The 18058-nt window shown below is 35.2% G+C and overlaps 2 protein-coding genes and 1 pseudogene across 4 annotated transcripts in view; all 3 read right to left on the bottom strand.

Moving 5' to 3' along the window:
* Positions 1 to 12288, bottom strand: part of LOC120259046 (DNA replication ATP-dependent helicase/nuclease JHS1) — a 22148-nt gene extending 9860 nt beyond the window's left edge. The window contains exons 1-19 of one of the 2 annotated variants that reach the window (XM_039266579.1): positions 11888 to 12288; positions 11636 to 11806; positions 11330 to 11470; positions 11186 to 11248; positions 10848 to 11051; positions 10722 to 10772; positions 10575 to 10636; positions 10008 to 10131; positions 9801 to 9911; positions 9590 to 9686; positions 9151 to 9233; positions 7992 to 8057; positions 7069 to 7224; positions 5981 to 6036; positions 5828 to 5888; positions 5646 to 5756; positions 5468 to 5524; positions 3918 to 4052; positions 3600 to 3848 (exon numbers count right to left, since the gene is read on the bottom strand). In XM_039266579.1, coding sequence (XP_039122513.1) covers positions 3600 to 3848; positions 3918 to 4052; positions 5468 to 5524; positions 5646 to 5756; positions 5828 to 5888; positions 5981 to 6036; positions 7069 to 7224; positions 7992 to 8057; positions 9151 to 9233; positions 9590 to 9686; positions 9801 to 9911; positions 10008 to 10131; positions 10575 to 10636; positions 10722 to 10772; positions 10848 to 11051; positions 11186 to 11248; positions 11330 to 11470; positions 11636 to 11806; positions 11888 to 12199 — 2310 coding nt within the window. In that variant the 5' untranslated portion in view covers positions 12200 to 12288. Of the gene's footprint in view, positions 1 to 3599; positions 3849 to 3917; positions 4053 to 5467; positions 5525 to 5645; positions 5757 to 5827; positions 5889 to 5980; positions 6037 to 7068; positions 7225 to 7991; positions 8058 to 9150; positions 9234 to 9589; positions 9687 to 9800; positions 9912 to 10007; positions 10141 to 10574; positions 10637 to 10721; positions 10773 to 10847; positions 11052 to 11185; positions 11249 to 11329; positions 11471 to 11635; positions 11807 to 11887 lie in introns of both variants that reach the window. The other variant, XM_039266578.1, reaches the window with a different exon arrangement.
* Positions 12289 to 12816: 528 nt separating this feature from the next.
* LOC120259265 (protein WVD2-like 4) lies at positions 12817 to 14868 on the bottom strand. 2 transcript variants are annotated; one of them, XM_039266841.1, is made up of 8 exons: positions 14715 to 14868; positions 14316 to 14619; positions 14027 to 14241; positions 13859 to 13936; positions 13712 to 13792; positions 13519 to 13632; positions 13331 to 13450; positions 12817 to 13221 (listed from the first exon to the last, which is right to left on the bottom strand). In XM_039266841.1, the coding sequence occupies exons 5-8, from the start codon at positions 13787 to 13789 to the stop codon at positions 13009 to 13011; spliced, it is 525 nt and encodes a 174-aa protein (XP_039122775.1). In that variant the 5' UTR covers positions 13790 to 13792; positions 13859 to 13936; positions 14027 to 14241; positions 14316 to 14619; positions 14715 to 14868; the 3' UTR covers positions 12817 to 13008. The 2 variants fall into 2 exon arrangements, with proteins under 2 accessions (XP_039122775.1, XP_039122774.1); XM_039266840.1 differs by having other exon boundaries at positions 12819 to 13260.
* A 258-nt stretch (positions 14869 to 15126) lies between these two features.
* Positions 15127 to 17436, bottom strand: LOC120258259 (annotated as a pseudogene).
* Between the last annotated feature and the right edge of the window lie 622 nt (positions 17437 to 18058).

Here is an 18058-nt window from a genome sequence, read left to right on the forward strand (position 1 = left end):
CGAAGTTACGTATTGCTAGGCCGAAAAGATTACATTAATAGATCTAAAGCAACAAGCATGATAAACACAGGAGATATGATGTTGTGGGAAGAAAGGTGATGTTTACGTTCATTTAAAAATTCTAAATGTAAGCATGCTTTCATGTGCACTTAATTTCAACGATACTGCATAAAAGTTACAGGTGATTTCACAGGATAAAAATAAAACAAAAAGATCATACCCTAAAACAGTGAGATATGGGGAGAAACCCATATGAAATAATGGAATAGGCACATACACAGGGTAATTTGTCCAGCTTCATCCATGATACATATGTCAAAGGTTTTATTGGCAAGCAGAGGATGATTTATTCCCCATGTTACTCCAACAATGCGGGACTTGTTCCATCCTTTCTCTGATGTCTTCCAGTGCATGTCTCTGATGCCTTGTGTAAAGTGCATATAATTGATCAGAATTAACTGATTGAAACCACATGCTCAGCACAATAGTAAAAAATAACATTCTACCTGAAAACAATGCTCAAGGAATGTCATCATGAATGGCTTTGCTGTTTCCAATGTGCGGAGTCAAAGTCTATGTCCTGAGAAAGTTTATAGTTAAATGAAAATCATTAAATCTAAATTTTGGAGAACTAAAAAACCATTAGATAACTAATAATGGTAGTAGCATGAAAAGCTTTGTAAATGGTTTGGCACCCTAATGTTTCCCTCAGACCTTCAAAAGTATGGTATGATGCACAAGGGAGTGAACTGAAGACACGAACATACAAAATGACAAAAAACAGCAGGATGTGATTGCAGTAGTTAAAGGGACCACATGTTCACCATTACATATGTAATCTAGAATTGAGACATGTTATATCAGGAAAAACTTGAATAAAAAAGTTCAGGAATAATTTATCAAACTCTGTAATATAACATATTTATGTTGGAAAATATTTAGAAATGAGGGCCACATGGGCCCAGTCTGGGAAATGTGAGATGCCTTGTTAGCCTCATCCCCAAATCACCACCAGTAGATCTGACCAATGTAGCTCCTATCCTATTGAAATCTGACCCCTAGCCACAAACTATATGAAGCATTACAGAAAGCCCAAATATTGAGCAATATACGAGACAGAATGATAACGAAACAAGAGTCAAGCATCACTGCATGAGATACAATATTAATAGCTAACTTTTCAAAAAACAAAATGGAAATCAAATAAAAATAAAAAGAGCGAAAAAAGTTCATACATAACATACAGAAGCACATAAAAGTTAATAACACGCGCTTCCAACATCTATGTTCTTAGAAAACAATAGTTGCTCAAACCAAAACAATTATGAGATAAGATTTTGTTATAGGCAAAGGATACAATAGGGTGCTATGTTCCAAACCTCAGCTTTCAATTTGAGAAGTAGATTATCAATGGCTGTATTTGTGTATGATGTCAGCAAAATAGAACCCCTCTCAGTAGCAATGCCCTTCACAGCATGGACCATAGTAGATGCTTTACCTGCCCAGGCATTCTGTAGAACAAGAGCACATCCTTGCTGAAAGTATCTGAGAAGCAGAAGGTGCATTGTCAGCAAACCATTAGCTTCACAGATGCTGCAACCGCCGAAAGCAGAGACCTTCTGAATAGCTCCTTTGATCCTTATTCAAATTATTTTTCTGAAACTGAAGATATGATAGGGCTGGATCTTGACTAATTATCCCCCCACTATCAAACCTAGGGACCTGTATTCAGCCAAGTTGAACCATATGCATTTAACAAAAACACCTATCAATACAGGAGCAAACAGAGACTAGCCATAGAATGATACTCAAGATCAACAACCATTTTCCTTAGGTGTGAACTCAGCTTTTATCAACACTGCACAATATTGAAATCCTTCAAAGAGAAAATGATCAATAATAAATGTATAAGAGAAAGCCAATTTTGTTCAGCAAACAGTTGTGGATAGAAATAAGAATTGTCATTAGGCTTGAGAGGCTCTGGCAGTAAAAGCTCAATGTGGTTGATTTTACATGCGACGGCATATGAAGAAGAAACTTCTCATCTTTGTCAATGCAATTACATTTACTTCCTGGACAAGGTCTTCCAACCTATAGAAGAATTGCTCCTTACGGAAGCCTTTAAAATCGCGTAGAAAGGGATATCTATAGGATAAATCAGAAACACAGGAATAAATATTAAAACCCTATTGGCTAGGCCAAGACACAATTAATTAGCCACAAGCTTCAATTTTCATGCAATTGCCAGCATATGAAACAAGGAAAAATGTAAATAAATATGAAATAGATTAAATCGCATAAAAGAAGAAGCTACCCACCGTAACACGAGATTGATCAATACTATGCATTCCATTTGCAACTGCTATATGCCCAGATTTCGTATGCAAGCATATCTAACAGAAAAATCAAATGACAAAATTAGAATAGAAGTAGAAAAGCAGCACAAATGAATCCATAAAAGCAATATTTCATAGGAGGCAAGATCTAAGATTAGATAAAGCAAATGCAATAACCAAATAACAAATCCTGAAATCACTGCATTAAAAAGGAAATTGTTGTTAAGGGTACTGCCTTTATTTTTGAACAAGAAAAAAATCTAAGTTAATGGGATCGAATAAAACTAAGCTAAATTATATGAGTGAACTGAGCAAAATAACTATCGCAATTTAATAATGCTTTGATGACTTGACGACCAACATTAAAGCGATATCAAGATTTTATTATAATTGCTGACTAATTCAGCATCTTACATAATCTATACCAGCCATACAAAATAAAAGGATTTTAATAGGTTTTGTGATAGCTCAGTTGTAAAATAAAACTCTACTCCAGTATTTTTTTCTGTTTCAAACTAACAAGTGGGGAATTCAAAGCATCCTTATGACCGCTTCAAATGAGTCAAAGCATCTAAATAAGAGCTTCTAGACCCAGCACCATAGTTCATCAACAAATTCAAGTTTAGAAAAATTTCAAGAAAAGCATTTCATAGTTGTGACAGTGTCAGTAATGCAATTGGAGTCTGGACCAACAATAAATCAGAAAATTAAAATAAAGAAGAAAATACAACCATTACCCAACACAGTTAAATGATGATATTGAGAAACAAAGATTCTTTCTTCATGTTTCAGTCAACTATATTGATCAAGGCCACTAACATATCAATGAAAAATAACTAGGTCAGCATTCCACCCACCTGATGATAATTTATTTCAAACTTGATAGGTTCATATCATCCATGAAAGTGCAATTTAGAGAAAGTAACAAATATGGAAGTCAGAACACCAAAATAATGGATGAATTTCAACTCATACGTACAATAAACCTAGATTGGCCAAGTTATCAAGCATGTCAAACACCTTAATCAAAGACAGAAATAACCCTTAACTTTCAATGCATCTTGAAAGAACAAGAACTGAGAAACAAGAATAGCCATTACCTGCAAGGTTTCTTTTAATTCTCGGATAATAACACCAAATCAAGAAGTCATATGGAACATCAATACCAAATCATAAAATAAATATTAATATAAGTAGCAAATTGTCTAGTCTAATTTGCTTAAAGAAAGATTGCATAATTAAGCATAAAAACATCAACTATACCACATAGTCTCCACATCTAAGAGAGCAATCTGAGTTACTTGATCTAGCTACAGTGTCCAGTTGATCCCCACTCATGTTTCCAGCACTAGAGGCAGATAAATTTTGACGCACAAAATGATACATAAATCTACCATTTATAGGAAGTCCATCTGCCAGAAAACCAAACATGGCATCAAGAGTGTAAGAGATGCTGTTGCCATTATCTCCTCCCCTAAAACTGCGTCTAAGTAATAATTCCTTTTTAGCCACCTGAAATTGAAAAACAAATTCATGAAGCTTGGGACAGTCAGAACAATAGTTATGTAACTTAAAGTAAACCTGAGTTGATCTAGCTTCAAGGTCAATCAGTCTGTCCCAATGCTTGAGGAAGTTACTATAAGCAACAGTCAGATGTTCTGCATGGCCGTTAAACAAATCACCAACCCCACTACTCTCTGAGTTGCCTCCATGAGCCTGAGAAATCAATGACATAGTAAACAGCTTCCAGATAATAAGAGAACACATATAGGATGGTAAATAATAGGAATGGGACAACCCAACAGCATGACAAGTCTTGAGCATGATTCATCATCATTCATTAACAGGATTTAATCTTGTTTATCTGCACTTTAATAGTTCATATCAGTATTCTGAACACACAAAAATTGAAAATAGGGACGTTATAATGAATGTGTGAAGAATAACACATAATTGGAATATTCCCAAAGGCACTAGTTAACAGCAAGCCCACTGAGACTAAACCCACTAGTTAATAGCTAGTGTCACCAAGACTAAACCAAGAAAATCATGCACTAAAATATGTAAAGAAGCTTGTTATGCAAAATTCACTTGCTCAAGAGGATGTAAAAAAATCGGAGATCAAAGAAGCCCAATTGGAGGAAGACAAAGCATATCAGGTTATTACACAGATAACTCTCACCACTTATCCTGACTGTTAACAAAGACAGTACATACATGAATGTGAAAGTACATGCAGTGTAGTGTAAAAACACTTACTAAAACATCATTGATGCTTTTATATAAGAATTAGATGTAAAATAACTTACTGAAATAGAACAATTATAATTAATAATTCTATTTAATATTTAGTCCTTCATAAATGGTGTCATATCCAAGACGAAATTTAAGCAAAAACATTAATCCCCTTGACAAGGAGATGATATCCTAATGAAAGTCAGGGCATGCCTTGACAAGGTTCAAGGAGGGAAGACAGGACCGACACTGAAGACATATGGGCATACAATATAAAGGCATAAAGACAGTTTATTTAATGGCATATGTCCCCTTGCTTATTCATGGCGTCTCCCTATATTCAACAAAATGCATAAAAATTCTTTTAAGGTTTGCAATAAAGTAAAGGATGTGGCACTCTCTCAAATGGGTTCCAAGAAAAAAAAAAGGTAGTTGATGCAATGTTGGGAGATGTATACAACTATCACAAATGCTGAATAAACAGAGAAATAAAGGACACCAATTAATCACTACACCAACAAGCAGGTAGAGAAAACACAGATTTAAACAAGAAATTAGATTAACTTGGATTAACTAATGAGAAGATGATTTTGAAACATACAAGCTCCAGAATGGTTGTTAAGATATTGCACCTCTTATTGCCCCATCAAATGAGTTGTTACCGCAAGCTTCTTAAATAAATACATGCTCAATACAGTAGGTTGTACACATCCAGGAAATAATATCATATTTATGTAGGAAACAGAAGCTACAAAAAGGAACCAAAGAGCAAACCCAAGTTCTACAAGTGGTTGCCAGGCTACATACACTAAGTAAAAGGATGATTTTCAAGTTCTTCAAATGAAGGAAATCAACTTGATCAGAAAAGCAATACCAGAATGCAAATATTCAGTTACCTTATGATATATCATACAAGAGTTAAGCTGGCGGCACCCTTTGCACAGGATTGGATTCTGCAATAAAGTATAAAAAGGAATATGGTGAAGTTTACAAGAGAAGGGATCAACAAGTAATTAAGTAATAATTACACCCTTCAGAATTTCTGGATCCAATATAAAATAAAATACAATAAACCTTTAACATAGGAGGAAATCTCTGGAAAGAAGATGCCTTCAAAATGTCGGTTGCCAACTCATTTCGACGCATAATTAGTCCAACTAGGTCAGATCTTTGGACTTCAATGCCCTAATGGAAAATGACCAGACATTCACAAGAGAACTCATTTGCATTACTCAAGAAAAATAAGGTACACTTACACGTGTCTGATCAGTATAAAGGTAATATAGAAGACCAGAGTCAATATCCTCCTTTGAATATCTGAAATGAAAAATTCTCATCAAAAGAATAGGATGCATCTTTCAATAAATTGTACATTACACTTGCAAATTACATAGATAAGGCAAGCACACCTCTCAGACATTAGAATCGTGTACAATATTACTTGTGCAGAATGTTCCATAGCTGACTGAAAAATCAGATAATATTAAGATACTGTACGAGCATGCTTTTAAATTTGATTACATATATGAAATTCAGATCCATTTGACATAAGCAAGTTAATCTTTTAATTAGTAGCTTAAAATGACATAGAAAACGAGACTTAATATGGAAAAATGAAGGATTAAAGATAAACATGAAAAAATAAAAAGGTAGAAAAATATAAGAGTATCTGCAGGAGCAATCCTCCTTATATTAGAACGATCATGTGCATGCATATAGTCATGAAAAGACACTGGAGTAATTCTTGGAGAGACCAGGAGGAGCATATTAAAAGAGAATTATAAATAATAAATTTGTGTGTCTATTTCAAGGTCAGGAAAAGTAAACCAGATAAAAAATTCAATGGCAATACCAAAGTAATTAGGAGGATTAGCTTTAATTCAAAGTCAGGAAGTCTTAGATTTAATTAGAGTAAGAAAGGGTATTTTCTTCAGCTTTAACTTTTCCCTTGGTCATTCAAAAAGGGAGATAACAATTTACCTCTGTGACCTAAAAATAGCTATAGGTTTGCAAATTGCAAAAACAAACAGGCAATTGACTATATTGGTGGGCAACTAACTTCCATTGATGCAACAACTGAAATTCTTCAAAAGGGCATTCTACACATTCAACCTCATTTGCTGAAATGACTCTTTTTTCCAACTGAAATGCAATAATAGAATAAGTTATCTGATGTCAAGAATATAAGCCCTTAACCAGAAGAACTGAGAAATGAAGCAAGTAGATACATCAATTACAAATTGGCAAAATCCAAACAATGAGATTTTGCAGGCGGCACACACAAGTGAACCAAAAAATATCCAAATGCATACCGACAAACAATCAAATCTATAAGAGATTGAAATTGTTTGAAAGTATCATTTAAGATCCTTTAGAAGCAATAAAACTTTGAAGTAATTTAAAACTTTAAAAATAAGCAATCATTAGTTTAGATCCAAATAATATATAATTTCCTTACTATCACCGGACTTTGGAACTTTGAAGGAAAAATGCCTACCTGACCACTAGTTCGCTTTCCGGTCTTAAACTCCAAAGGCATTATTTTCTCGCTTGAACCACCATTACTTGAATGTATCTTAGTACGGACAGAAGCATCAATTATTCCTTTTAGGCCATATCTTGGCGCCCATGCGATCTCCTCTATATCCAAAACCTAAGATATCTCAATTTATATATTGTAAGTGCATACTAAATCATTGAACCGACAAATGAACAAGAAATGGTATGATACACATTTAGACAAATGGAACTTCATAAGAAAATTATAGCAGCTTGCATTCAGGTCGGTGCTATTGCTATCTAGGATGAACATGCATGCAGTTAAATCACTATCAACTTCCAGCAGAAAAAAATGATGTTAAACTCAAGGAAGATAATTGTAAATCTTTCATATATTACCAGAATTATGAGGGAGGTTTACCTATTTACAGAAAATAAATGACAACAAGGGAAAGGTAGACATTGATCAGATTCTTGAATTCTTGTAAACCAAAAATCCAGAATACATGAAATGATTTTGTGGTTCTCATAAACACCTTTAAATACAAGACAGTTGGAATTCGCTCAGTCTTTGAAAAAACAGCCAGGATATGAGCTTTTCTGAAGTCAAGTGATGGCAGTAATAATTACAAGGAAACATTCAGAATCATCAATTAACTAGAGATATCCAACATTACACTAATTTTGTCAAACATTTTGTAATCAGTCGTCATTACCCGAGCAAGATCATCCACATTCAAAATAGATCACTCTAAGTTCTATTAGGAGTTTTGTCATTACATTAGTCAACTTTGCCAAAGCAAGATCATTAGCCTTTTAAAATAGATAAATCACCAGATACACTTGGATTTAGACACTCATTCATCGTTACATGTGTGTACAGCTATAGTATAAAACAATTCATCAAGTTAAGTAGCATACCTCAGTGATGTGCACAGTTTTTTGGATATTGCAATCTCCAAAATCAACCATGGCAGTTTTTGATTTCTGAAAAGAAAGGAAACCAACAAAAATAAATAAAATGCAAAACAAGCAATTGATGCTAGTATGAGATAATCGATACCTTTAGGAAACCTTTGATCTAAATTATGAAGATGTTGAAGCATAATCAATTTGATACATTGAGCCAGGCAAAGAAACACAACAAGACGCCTAGAAAGAGAAGAAGAGGAAAAAGGTCTTGTACCATCCTTTTTAAGTCCATTACCTAATTTTGGACTTAAGTATATGTTAGGAAACCTGGATTTCCAATAAGGGAAAATGGAGGATCATGAGAAAATTGGATACATATAAAATGAAATGAACGAGATACTCTTATACACATCTCAATGATAGGCATTATTTTATATATTAAGCTTTTCCTCTAGCATGTAAAAATAAATTTTTATATTTACAATAAGAATATCTCAAGATGCTCCACAATGTGCTAATTTTGTGAGGGACAAAATTAAACACAAGCCTCACCAGAAACTATACATGGTTAAAAAAAGAAAAAAAGAAGAAAACAGACCATGGTTCCCTTAAGGTTTAAACATGGCATTATGGGTATTGTAAACCATTAAATAACAATTAAATCAGAAAATTGTAATAAGAAACTAAACTGGAAACTTTGCATGCAGAGAGAAGTGTTGTAAAACATTGAGTACTTACTGCAAAAGAAACACAGTATAATAAATTTTTGCAGTTTACCAAGAAAACGTAATAAGTATAAAGGAAATCTTACATGCAACAAAGAAATGTTGGTCACCATGGAAACACTAGATATGAGGGCCTCTACTATGCAAAAATTGTGATAAAAATTTTGAATTATAGTTAAAAAATATAATTAGAAAAAATAAATTTCATTTCCAGGAAAGAAATACCACATGTTATCTCATCCAAAAAAAGCCAGACAAGTGGGAATGGATATGAGTAAGGAGAGTTATATGAATAAACTACACAGAAAGACTAGTGGGAGAGCTCATATGAATAAACCAAAGCCATCATTAAACAACATCTTAGCACGCAAGAATATCAATCCAAAGCATACTATAAATATATTAACAATTGAGAAAATTCTGGATAGTTACTATTCAGTTACCTCTGTCGCCCTAAAACAACTAATCCAGTTTAACATCTTATGAATAGCATCAGTAAGTGTTGAATACACATCTTCCACATTGGCTGCATCATGAAATTAAATGTGGTAAGGTAAACAATAAAATCACTCCTATCTTTCTGATTAGACAGAGAAATAGGCACACAATAATTGTTTGAAAATCAAATTCATTTTGAAGCTAGCCTACTATAGTGGAAATAGGTGTTTAAAATCCTGCATAAATAAATTTAGTGAATTCTGACTTATAATAGCATTGGTAACAAGCTAAGCATCAGAAAGACAATGCCCAGTCCATGCATCCATGCCCAGCTTATACATTGTCAGTCTTAAAGCGGTAAAAATAACAAATTAACTAATGGGGAGACAAAGGAGAAATTACTAGAAGCTAGACAGACAAAACATTATCTCCATATGTTCCTACCTCCACAAGAATATAGGCTCTCAATGTTTCTCTTAAGAACTATTCCAGCATATTCTTCAAGAAATTGCCTAGTAGGTAACTCCTTGAGAAGTCCAGCCTTGAAAATAAACAAAGAATTGCTGAGAGCAATCAGAGATGAGCTATAGAGGTCATAATTAGACCATATACGATCTTACAGAAGATGGCTAGAGAAAAAAAATGCTTATAAAACCTGAAAGATCTGATGCAGCATGGTACCAACCAATGCAGAAGTTGAATGTTCATTGCACTTAAGTCTCTCATCAAGAACAGTTCGCCTGGGACAATTGAAACTAGAGGCAACCTACATTTGTTAGCTCATTAGTATTAGGGAAAGAGTAAAAAATACAAACATATAAAAAGTAAGGTTTTTAATTAGAGAGTGGAATACAATTTTTACCCGCGTTCCAGATAAAAGTATGTCAGGGTGTATTATGATAAGATTGTTGTCATGGTCAACAACACACTTTCCTTGTTCATCAAACTCTCCAATAGCAATGATAGTATCACCTGGTCCAACCAAACTATAGAACCTAAAACATGCAAACCACAAGGAGAAAACCTCTGACTTCATTGAATCAGCTAATAATGTGAACGAAAAGAACTCAACAAAAAAGATCAGGTGTACAGAAACAACAAATTTTCAAAGAAAAAATAATTGATTTTTGACAAGGTTGCATGTGGGTATAGCATAGCAACTAAGGAGAAAATCGATGACTATTTACTTCCTTAATCGTTGTGCAAGCTCAATTGATGGAAATCTATGATTACTATTGAGTTCCTTGTTTAACCTTCAATAGATACTCTAGACTTGCTCAAGTTACAAATGGGATGGAGCAAGGTATAGCATGGTGAAGGAAATAACAAAGCATATATTGTAAAAGCTAAGCATATTTAGAAGATTCGTCCATGCCATAGCCACACCATATAGGAATTAAAATCACAGAAACTCAAATAGCATACAAACCACTCATCACATAAATGCAACGCCCGCTCTTGCCCAGTTTGTTCATTAAGCAGACGGAGAACCTACAAGGAAAGATAATAATTGTGGCATTAAGAAGACCTTAAGAAAAACCAACCAGTTGTATCTAATTTAAATACAAAGGAACACCTTGAAAGGATGATGACATGACCCATTTGAACTTGCATGCCTCTCCATGACCTAAAGCAAATCCATGACGGAAATTTGAGTTACCAAAATAATTCACTAATTAATTCCATTAAAGGGGAGTCATACCTCCAATACAAGAAAAGTTTCATCACTACAATCTCCTCCAATAACCTTTTGAATTGGAGATCTCAACAATCCTTTTTTAATGGCATCAGGCTCTATATCCATCTTGTTGTTGATCAAATTATAGTCAGTACATATCGTGGAACCCACGGGATCAGATTCTTCAGAGATGGCATCCTCCACTTGATCCAGAAGTTCAAGCAATGCCTAAAAATACAGGAAATTTTGAATTCTATTCTTTTTTTATTTAAAAAAATAGAGATAAACAAAAGTCCTTCAAGAAACAACAATAAAAAAATAAAATTTAATTTTAAAAAAAAACTCAAGAGACAAACAAAAACCTTCCTGTGCTGCCATGAACCTGCCTGGTCTGGAACGCCATTGCAGGTAACACCTCCAATAGACTGGAGGACAAAAGTAGGCTAAGTTTCAAAACAGATTTCTAAATTTTCAATGACCATTGAAGCATGCAGTGTGACGATTACCTCACAGGGGCCGCATGACACAGAAGGTGGAGTACGAAATGGGCTCTGGAGTTCAGAAACATGATCATTCCCAGCCACTGCTTCCACTGCGGTTGTGGAAACAGGCAACTTCCCTGGTTTACTGACAGGGCAAGAAGTTCTCTGCACAAGAAAGTCAAAGAAAGCTTATTGAAAGAATCTTGAAAAAGAACAACTTTTTGCTTTAATATATGTATGTATGTATATACATACATGTATTTGTTTGAAGTAAAATAATAATAACAATAATAAAACACACAAGCTAGAAGAGCTCTTTTTCAAGAACACCTGCTTCTGCGAACACGAGTGAATGGAAGGAACACCCGTCCTTGCAGCATCCCAAGAAAACTTGATAGCCTCCGGCAACTTCTTCTCGGCGAGCGACTTCAGCCGTTCAGTCATAGGTGAGATCTTCCAGCTGATCTCGTCACCCCCATCATCTTGGCTCTGCTTAATAAGCTGGATTCCCATGCATCAAGAAACGCCAAAGAACAAATCAAATTCTTGAAACAAATATAAACCCAAGGGTTCAAAACTCACCATTCCGGGGGAAAACTTGAACCGCTTCTGTGACACCGATTTAGAGACCTCCGGCGAGATCTCAGCCACATTCTCGACTACATCGGCACCGGCAGGGGCGGGCAAGGGTTGAATCTGATCTCCAGGAGACAGCGTGGATTCAGGACGATCAGGATTAGGGTTAGGGTTTGTGGAGGAGACAGCAGCGATCTGAGATTGGGAGTGGCGTTCAAAGAAGTGTTGGATTCCGAACTTGGACGGCTGCGATGGCTGATTGGGTTGGTTAGGTTTTCTTGAAGAAGACGATGAGGTGGCTCGCTTCCTCGGCGCCATTGGAGATCGATCTAGGGTTAGGGTTTGCAGGGTTTTGGGGCGATTATGGAGCTGTAGAAGGAGAAGAGAAGCGGGAAAATTGGTTTTCCCGCTCAAACCATCAGATGAGAAGAGAGGACGTTTGATTGAAGAAAAAGAAGGGCCGGGCTCATGGGCTATTTATAAGGGCCTGATTATTTTGAAAATATCTTTTTAAACTGATTTTTTTTAAAAAAAAAATATTTCCATAAATACATTAATCATGAGATAAAATCTAATTAAGCTAATTGTATATTGTATTTCCACCTTCGGATCTCTTGATGTGATCTTATAGCCGTTCGGATTTTACATCATTGTCTCATTAGTTTTCTTTCCGTTTTTAGTGCTTAATATAACGGATAAATTTTTTAAAAATTTTAATGATGATTAAATCCTTAGATAAAGATTGACTTATATTATTAACCAAATTCATTAATAAGGGCCTGTTTATTTTGGGGTTTTTTTAAAAAAAATTGTTTATTTTTATAAAAACGTTTGAAAATGTCTTAACGTTCATAAAAAGATTCTAATTAATTATGAGATACAGCATTTGAGTCATCAGTTCCTTTCCATTTATAGTGATTGATACAACAGATAAATATTTTTAAAATGATTGAATTCTAAGAAAAAGATCAACTTATATCATTAAGCAAATCCACAAACTACAAATTACAACACACCTCAACAAACTCTTTCATGTTTTTTTTTTAATTGCATGGTTTCAACGTTCCAATGGAATCACTACATGAGAGAAGGAATATAGAGAACATGAAATGAAGCAAAGTTGTAGTTCATGCATCCACTGCCACATTGTTTCCTTCACTTGATGAGACCTCTCCATTTTCAGAGTTTTTTGTTTCTGCATCTTGTTTAGCATTTGAAGCCTTCCAAGGCCCTTTGAACAATTTCTTTATCGTCTCCCTCGTTCTTTCGCGTGCAATTTGCGGAGCAGTCTTCGTCGTCAAGTCCATCTTTTTGCTTTCAGCACGAGACAATGATTTGCTCTGAAGATTCAGAGTTGGTGTTTTAGATTGCACGGGACTCTGAACATCGGAGGAGATTAATTACAAAGAAAAAAACTCAATGAAATGAAGTAAATTTTAATTCATTTACCTTTACTGCTAAGTCAGGATTCCGAGAATTGGCGGGATTTTTTTGGTAGAAGTTCGGCGATGGTGATGGCTTGAATGTAGCACTCTTCTGTAGTTTATTCTTCTCCTTTTCCTCTTCTTTCTGCACAAAATTTATTGTAAGAATGAAACATATTGGTTCACAATGATCAGATGCCTAAGCATGTTTACCTCTAATTGCTTAGCCTTTGGAGAAGCTATTCTTTTGCTATAGAAACTCGGTAATGGTGATGCTTTGAAGGTCGAGCTCTTCTTCAACTTGATCTCTAATTCTTCAATACTATGCTGGCATAATACAAAATAAAAGCACAAGTATGAATAAAGCATCAAGAAAAATTTATGTTCATATTTGCATAAGAAATACCTTAGCTTTGGAGTTTAGGTTCAGTTTCTTAGTTCCAATCTCTTCTTTCTCTGAAACCTTACCCTTCATTTGGTTCATGGGCTGTCATATATAGAAATGCACGTTGTTTATTATTATCACTGATAACAATGAATTGAAAGATGATACCTTTGGCTTTGAAGCAAGTAATGGCTTCTTGGCTTCAGGCTCTTTTTCTTTTTCCTTGTCCGTCTTTTTGTTCACAGACTGCAACCAATATGGTTCTCTTAATAAATCCATGTTCTAAATTTTACAATGATATGGAACATAAACATAGATGAAAATCAAATACTAGACCTCCTTTTGCTGCTCTACTTGTTCACAGTCCACTGATTTTGCAACACCGTGCTTTGCCTCAACACTCTTTTCCACCTTAACTGATGTTGAAGTTCGAATTACCTTTTGAAGTGTCGACCCGGATTTAGTGCTTCCTTGTCGTAGCTCTGTAATCTTTTCAAGCCCTAAACGAAGTTTGAGTCTGTATTGTTCTTAAACAACGCTGCGGATCAGTCCTATTTCAGAAAGCTTCGCCAATTAGTTCATTCAAGAAACAGTGGTCGTAGATAGAGTTTCATGATATACTTACCTTAAGCTAAGAGACTTTGATAGTTTGGGATTAGATTGCTCCAAAATACTTTTCCTTTCTTTGGATGCCCTTCTCTCTGGCAACAGAGAGAAGGGCTGAGGAACAGTGTGCTTTCCTTTTGGAGTTTGTTTTGCTGATGTTCTAGTTTTCTTCTCCATTGAAAGCTGCATGTCTTCCTTTGAGTTTTCTCCATTCTTCTCAGCGTGTTTTGACTCCAACATCAACATCTCTTCCTCTTTGTTGTCCTTCAAACTTGCTTTCCCATTTTCAGATAATTCTTGAGTTGATTCACTCTTCTCCATTTCTGCAACAAAATGCTTAACATACTTTAGCAACTAAAGCTACAAATTAAGTTCATAAATCAAACTAAGAATTCATTAAGATTTCTCAAAGCCTCACCGTGAGTGTCAGAGTTTGTGATGTCTTCTCTTTTTTCCATGCCAGTGAATTATACTCCACGGAAAGAGAGCAAGCAGCTTCAGCATCAAAGTCTGCTTCTTTGATACTCCATAGTATCTGACAAGGTGCCGGCCAAAACTTCATTTGAACTCATTTGTATTCATTCTAAAAATTTAACATTGATCAACTCATTCAAAGCTTATATAATATATATACATGCTGGTCAGCAAATTCTAAATGGAGGAATCCAAGCTTACAGACAAGTTATTGTAAGGGTGATGTGATGCCTTTGTTCTTTGGTATTTGCTGGAAAACAACTTGGAAGGGATTAGCAAAGCCGGCACGCCATCACGAAACCTTCTCCTATTATAACTTTATTGCTACAAATGGAGATTATAAGAGATAAACACAACTTAATAGAGTTGGTGTACACGCAACCTGATGAGGATGCTTGAACAGGTCAACAATTAGAGAATTTGAATTAAACCAAGAAATGCTGGAGTAATTAACTCTGAAGCAGCAGCATTTGAATTCAAGGGAGTTGGAATTCAATTGAGATGAAGATGATGGAATGTACAATGGCATTAGAAGCCAGATTTTAAAGTTACATTCATAGAAACCAATGGGCACTAAAAAGCCTGACTCGGTGCTTCTGGTCAAGCCTTTTTCTCAGCTTTTCATTACTGCTGAGGTTTGAACAATGCCGAGGTAACTGCTATGTACAATGAAGCCATAAATTCTTTTCTAATTTACATTCTTTGTCTGATTCTTGCCCAGAAGTGTTGGTGTTACTGTAAAAATGCCTATGAAAAACAGTATGGCTATTGACTGGAAGTCATAGAGATCATTCAATGATCGCAACTCCCCAAGAGCAAGCCCAGCCTGCAGAAAAGAATAAAAGCAAACTTTATATGCATGGTTACTTCAATCCAACTGCAAGACTCATAAAAGTAGTGAAGTGAAAGATACCCTGACAGTCACATAAGCAGCAGGAATTAGACCGATAAAAGTTCCCAAGAAGAAGGTGTGGTAGGGCACATCCACTATCGGCGATGCTAAGTTAATGAACGTGTTTGGCAATGTAGGGGTGACCCTAAGGAAAAGCATGTAGTTCAGTAGCTTCTCTCTTCTTTTAGCCACCTGAAAACAAAAGCCTTGATCAATTAGCAGAAAGAGGCAAAAATGCTAAGCCAGTAATGAGTCCAAATTAGAAAATACTCTGCTTAAATTGAGATTTCTCTTAAAATCTCCATTGGAAAACACCTTAGGACATAAAACATGAGACACCAAAAGACAAGGTTTAAGAGTTGATTGACCGCCATTATTTCTTTGAACCTAACCTGAGCTTGGAAGAAAGCAAGTTTGTCTGGCCAGAATGAGAATACTAGCGGCTTTCCAATTAGCTTTTGACAGGAAAAAGCAGGAAGACGCACCAGCAGTGGCTGCAAAGACAACCAGAACCATACCTCTAACAACCCCAAAGAGAGCTCCGGCTAGAAGAGACATGAAAATAGTCCCCGGAATCATGAACGTTTGCATGAAGATGTAAACTGTGAAGTAACCAACCAAGACTTGCGGGGTGTAATCACTGGTGTATGTCTCGAGATGATCCCTAGAATGGATCAAAGTGTTCAGAACAAACATGAGTTTAGCTTAATGAGTTCCAAAGAACAAAATGGCAAGAAGTTAAGGATCACTGTTAAAAACTATAGTCATAAATGAACACTAATTCTCAAGCATTAAATCAGCTCATATGAGGATTGCTAATTTGAATGCGTTGGACAAATACCATTGTGACATCAAAATTATCAACTCAAGAAGAGTTAGCAATTCCATTAAGCATGAATACACAAACACACACACACACACAGAGGATGATTTTCCAAATGTATGCATGGTTATGCATTGATCAAATCCCAAAGGGAACTAAGTTATTGGATACTAAATAGTAAAGAACTCATCCTTGAAAGATAACTAACGGCTAGCCAAGAAAAGCCAGTCTTTAGGATAAATCTGAAGGCTTCTTCACCATTATTAATAATCTAAAAGTTCATTCTTTTGCAGGGAAATTCCTATTAAATGGATCCAATGCAAACATTGTATCTAAATATAAATCCCTTCCTCTTCCTTTGTTGAAGCAATTAATTCACTCAAAATACTCTTTTTCCAACATCCTTCTCACAAAGTTCACAACAATGTGCTGCAAAACACATCCAAAACCACAAATAAAATCCAAACAATGTTACATCTCCACAACAGCCCAAGCCTACATTTATTTTTTATTAATTTTTCGGACAAACACCAATTAGAAACTTGAAAAACAAAACCTTTTAAAAATAAATAGAAACAAAGAAATAACACAACATCCAGATCTAACATGATAAACAGACAACAACGAGAAAAAAATATTCTTTCACAAACAAAACGAAAAAAGGAACCAAAAAAAAAAAATCAAACCTTAAAATCTGAAGCTCTTCAAGACTTCTGGGCATCTTAAGAAAACTATAATCAGATGCAGGCATGGAAAAATACACAGCGGTGAGACCAAAAGCGAAGAAAGCCACAACCCCCGCCGCCACCGCCACCTCCTTTCCCGAGAGCTGAACTCCTTTCCCCATTTCTTCTCCCTCCTTCTCCGGCCAGGCTTTTGAATAAAAATGGGATTTTTGGATGTAGAGAAGAAGAGGGAAGCGAGCCGTGTACGACAATGCCAGAGCTTCTCTAATTCTGGAATTCAAGTATATATAGAAAGCCACAGCCCCGTAGCTTTCGCATGCCCCTCATGTTGTTCCGCAGGTGCAACAGACAAGTTCATCTCCCCTGGTTCTGAAACCGGATAATACACTGATTTTAGTCTATTATATTTTACACGCTGTCTCGTATAATATTATTATATTTTTTCTATTGTGATTGGGATATATGTCAAATTTTAATAAATTGAAACCAGAGTATTCTTTGGTTTCAAAACCAGAGGAGATGAGTTCGCACCAGACCGCCTTGTTCTGTTATGTAACTTCTGTTCTGTTCTGTTCATCTTCGTTGTATATATATATATATATATATATCTTTATTATTTTTTTTTAATGTATAGCATTGTTTATTTATTTATTATCATCCGATTTTAGAACCAGCTAAAGGTGCTCTTTAACCACTCACCGCATGTCTGCAACTCATAATTGATGAACTATTTTCTGTGGTTTTTTTCTTAATGTTATTGGTATTATTTATTTATTTTTATTTAACTGCACCTTCACCGTTAGTGGAGTTTATGACATTCTCATTTAGTCATAATTTTTTTGTTATATTATTTTAATTTGTTTGTAAAAATTTATGTTTTACAAATG

The sequence above is a fragment of the Dioscorea cayenensis genome, chromosome 4, assembly GCF_009730915.1.
Source record: "Dioscorea cayenensis subsp. rotundata cultivar TDr96_F1 chromosome 4, TDr96_F1_v2_PseudoChromosome.rev07_lg8_w22 25.fasta, whole genome shotgun sequence".
NCBI classification, from domain to species: Eukaryota; Viridiplantae; Streptophyta; class Magnoliopsida; order Dioscoreales; family Dioscoreaceae; genus Dioscorea; species Dioscorea cayenensis.

Coding starts and splice junctions, on each gene's coding strand:
- LOC120259265 (XM_039266840.1), bottom strand. CDS start 13,789: ATGAACCAAATGAAGGGTAAGGTTTCAGAGAAAGAAGAGATTGGAACT. Junction 13,633..13,711: donor ACCTAAACTCCAAAGCTAAG/GTATTTCTTATG, acceptor GTATTATGCCAG/CATAGTATTGAAGAATTAGA. Junction 13,261..13,330: donor ATCCTGACTTAGCAGTAAAG/GTAAATGAATTA, acceptor TCCGATGTTCAG/AGTCCCGTGCAATCTAAAAC.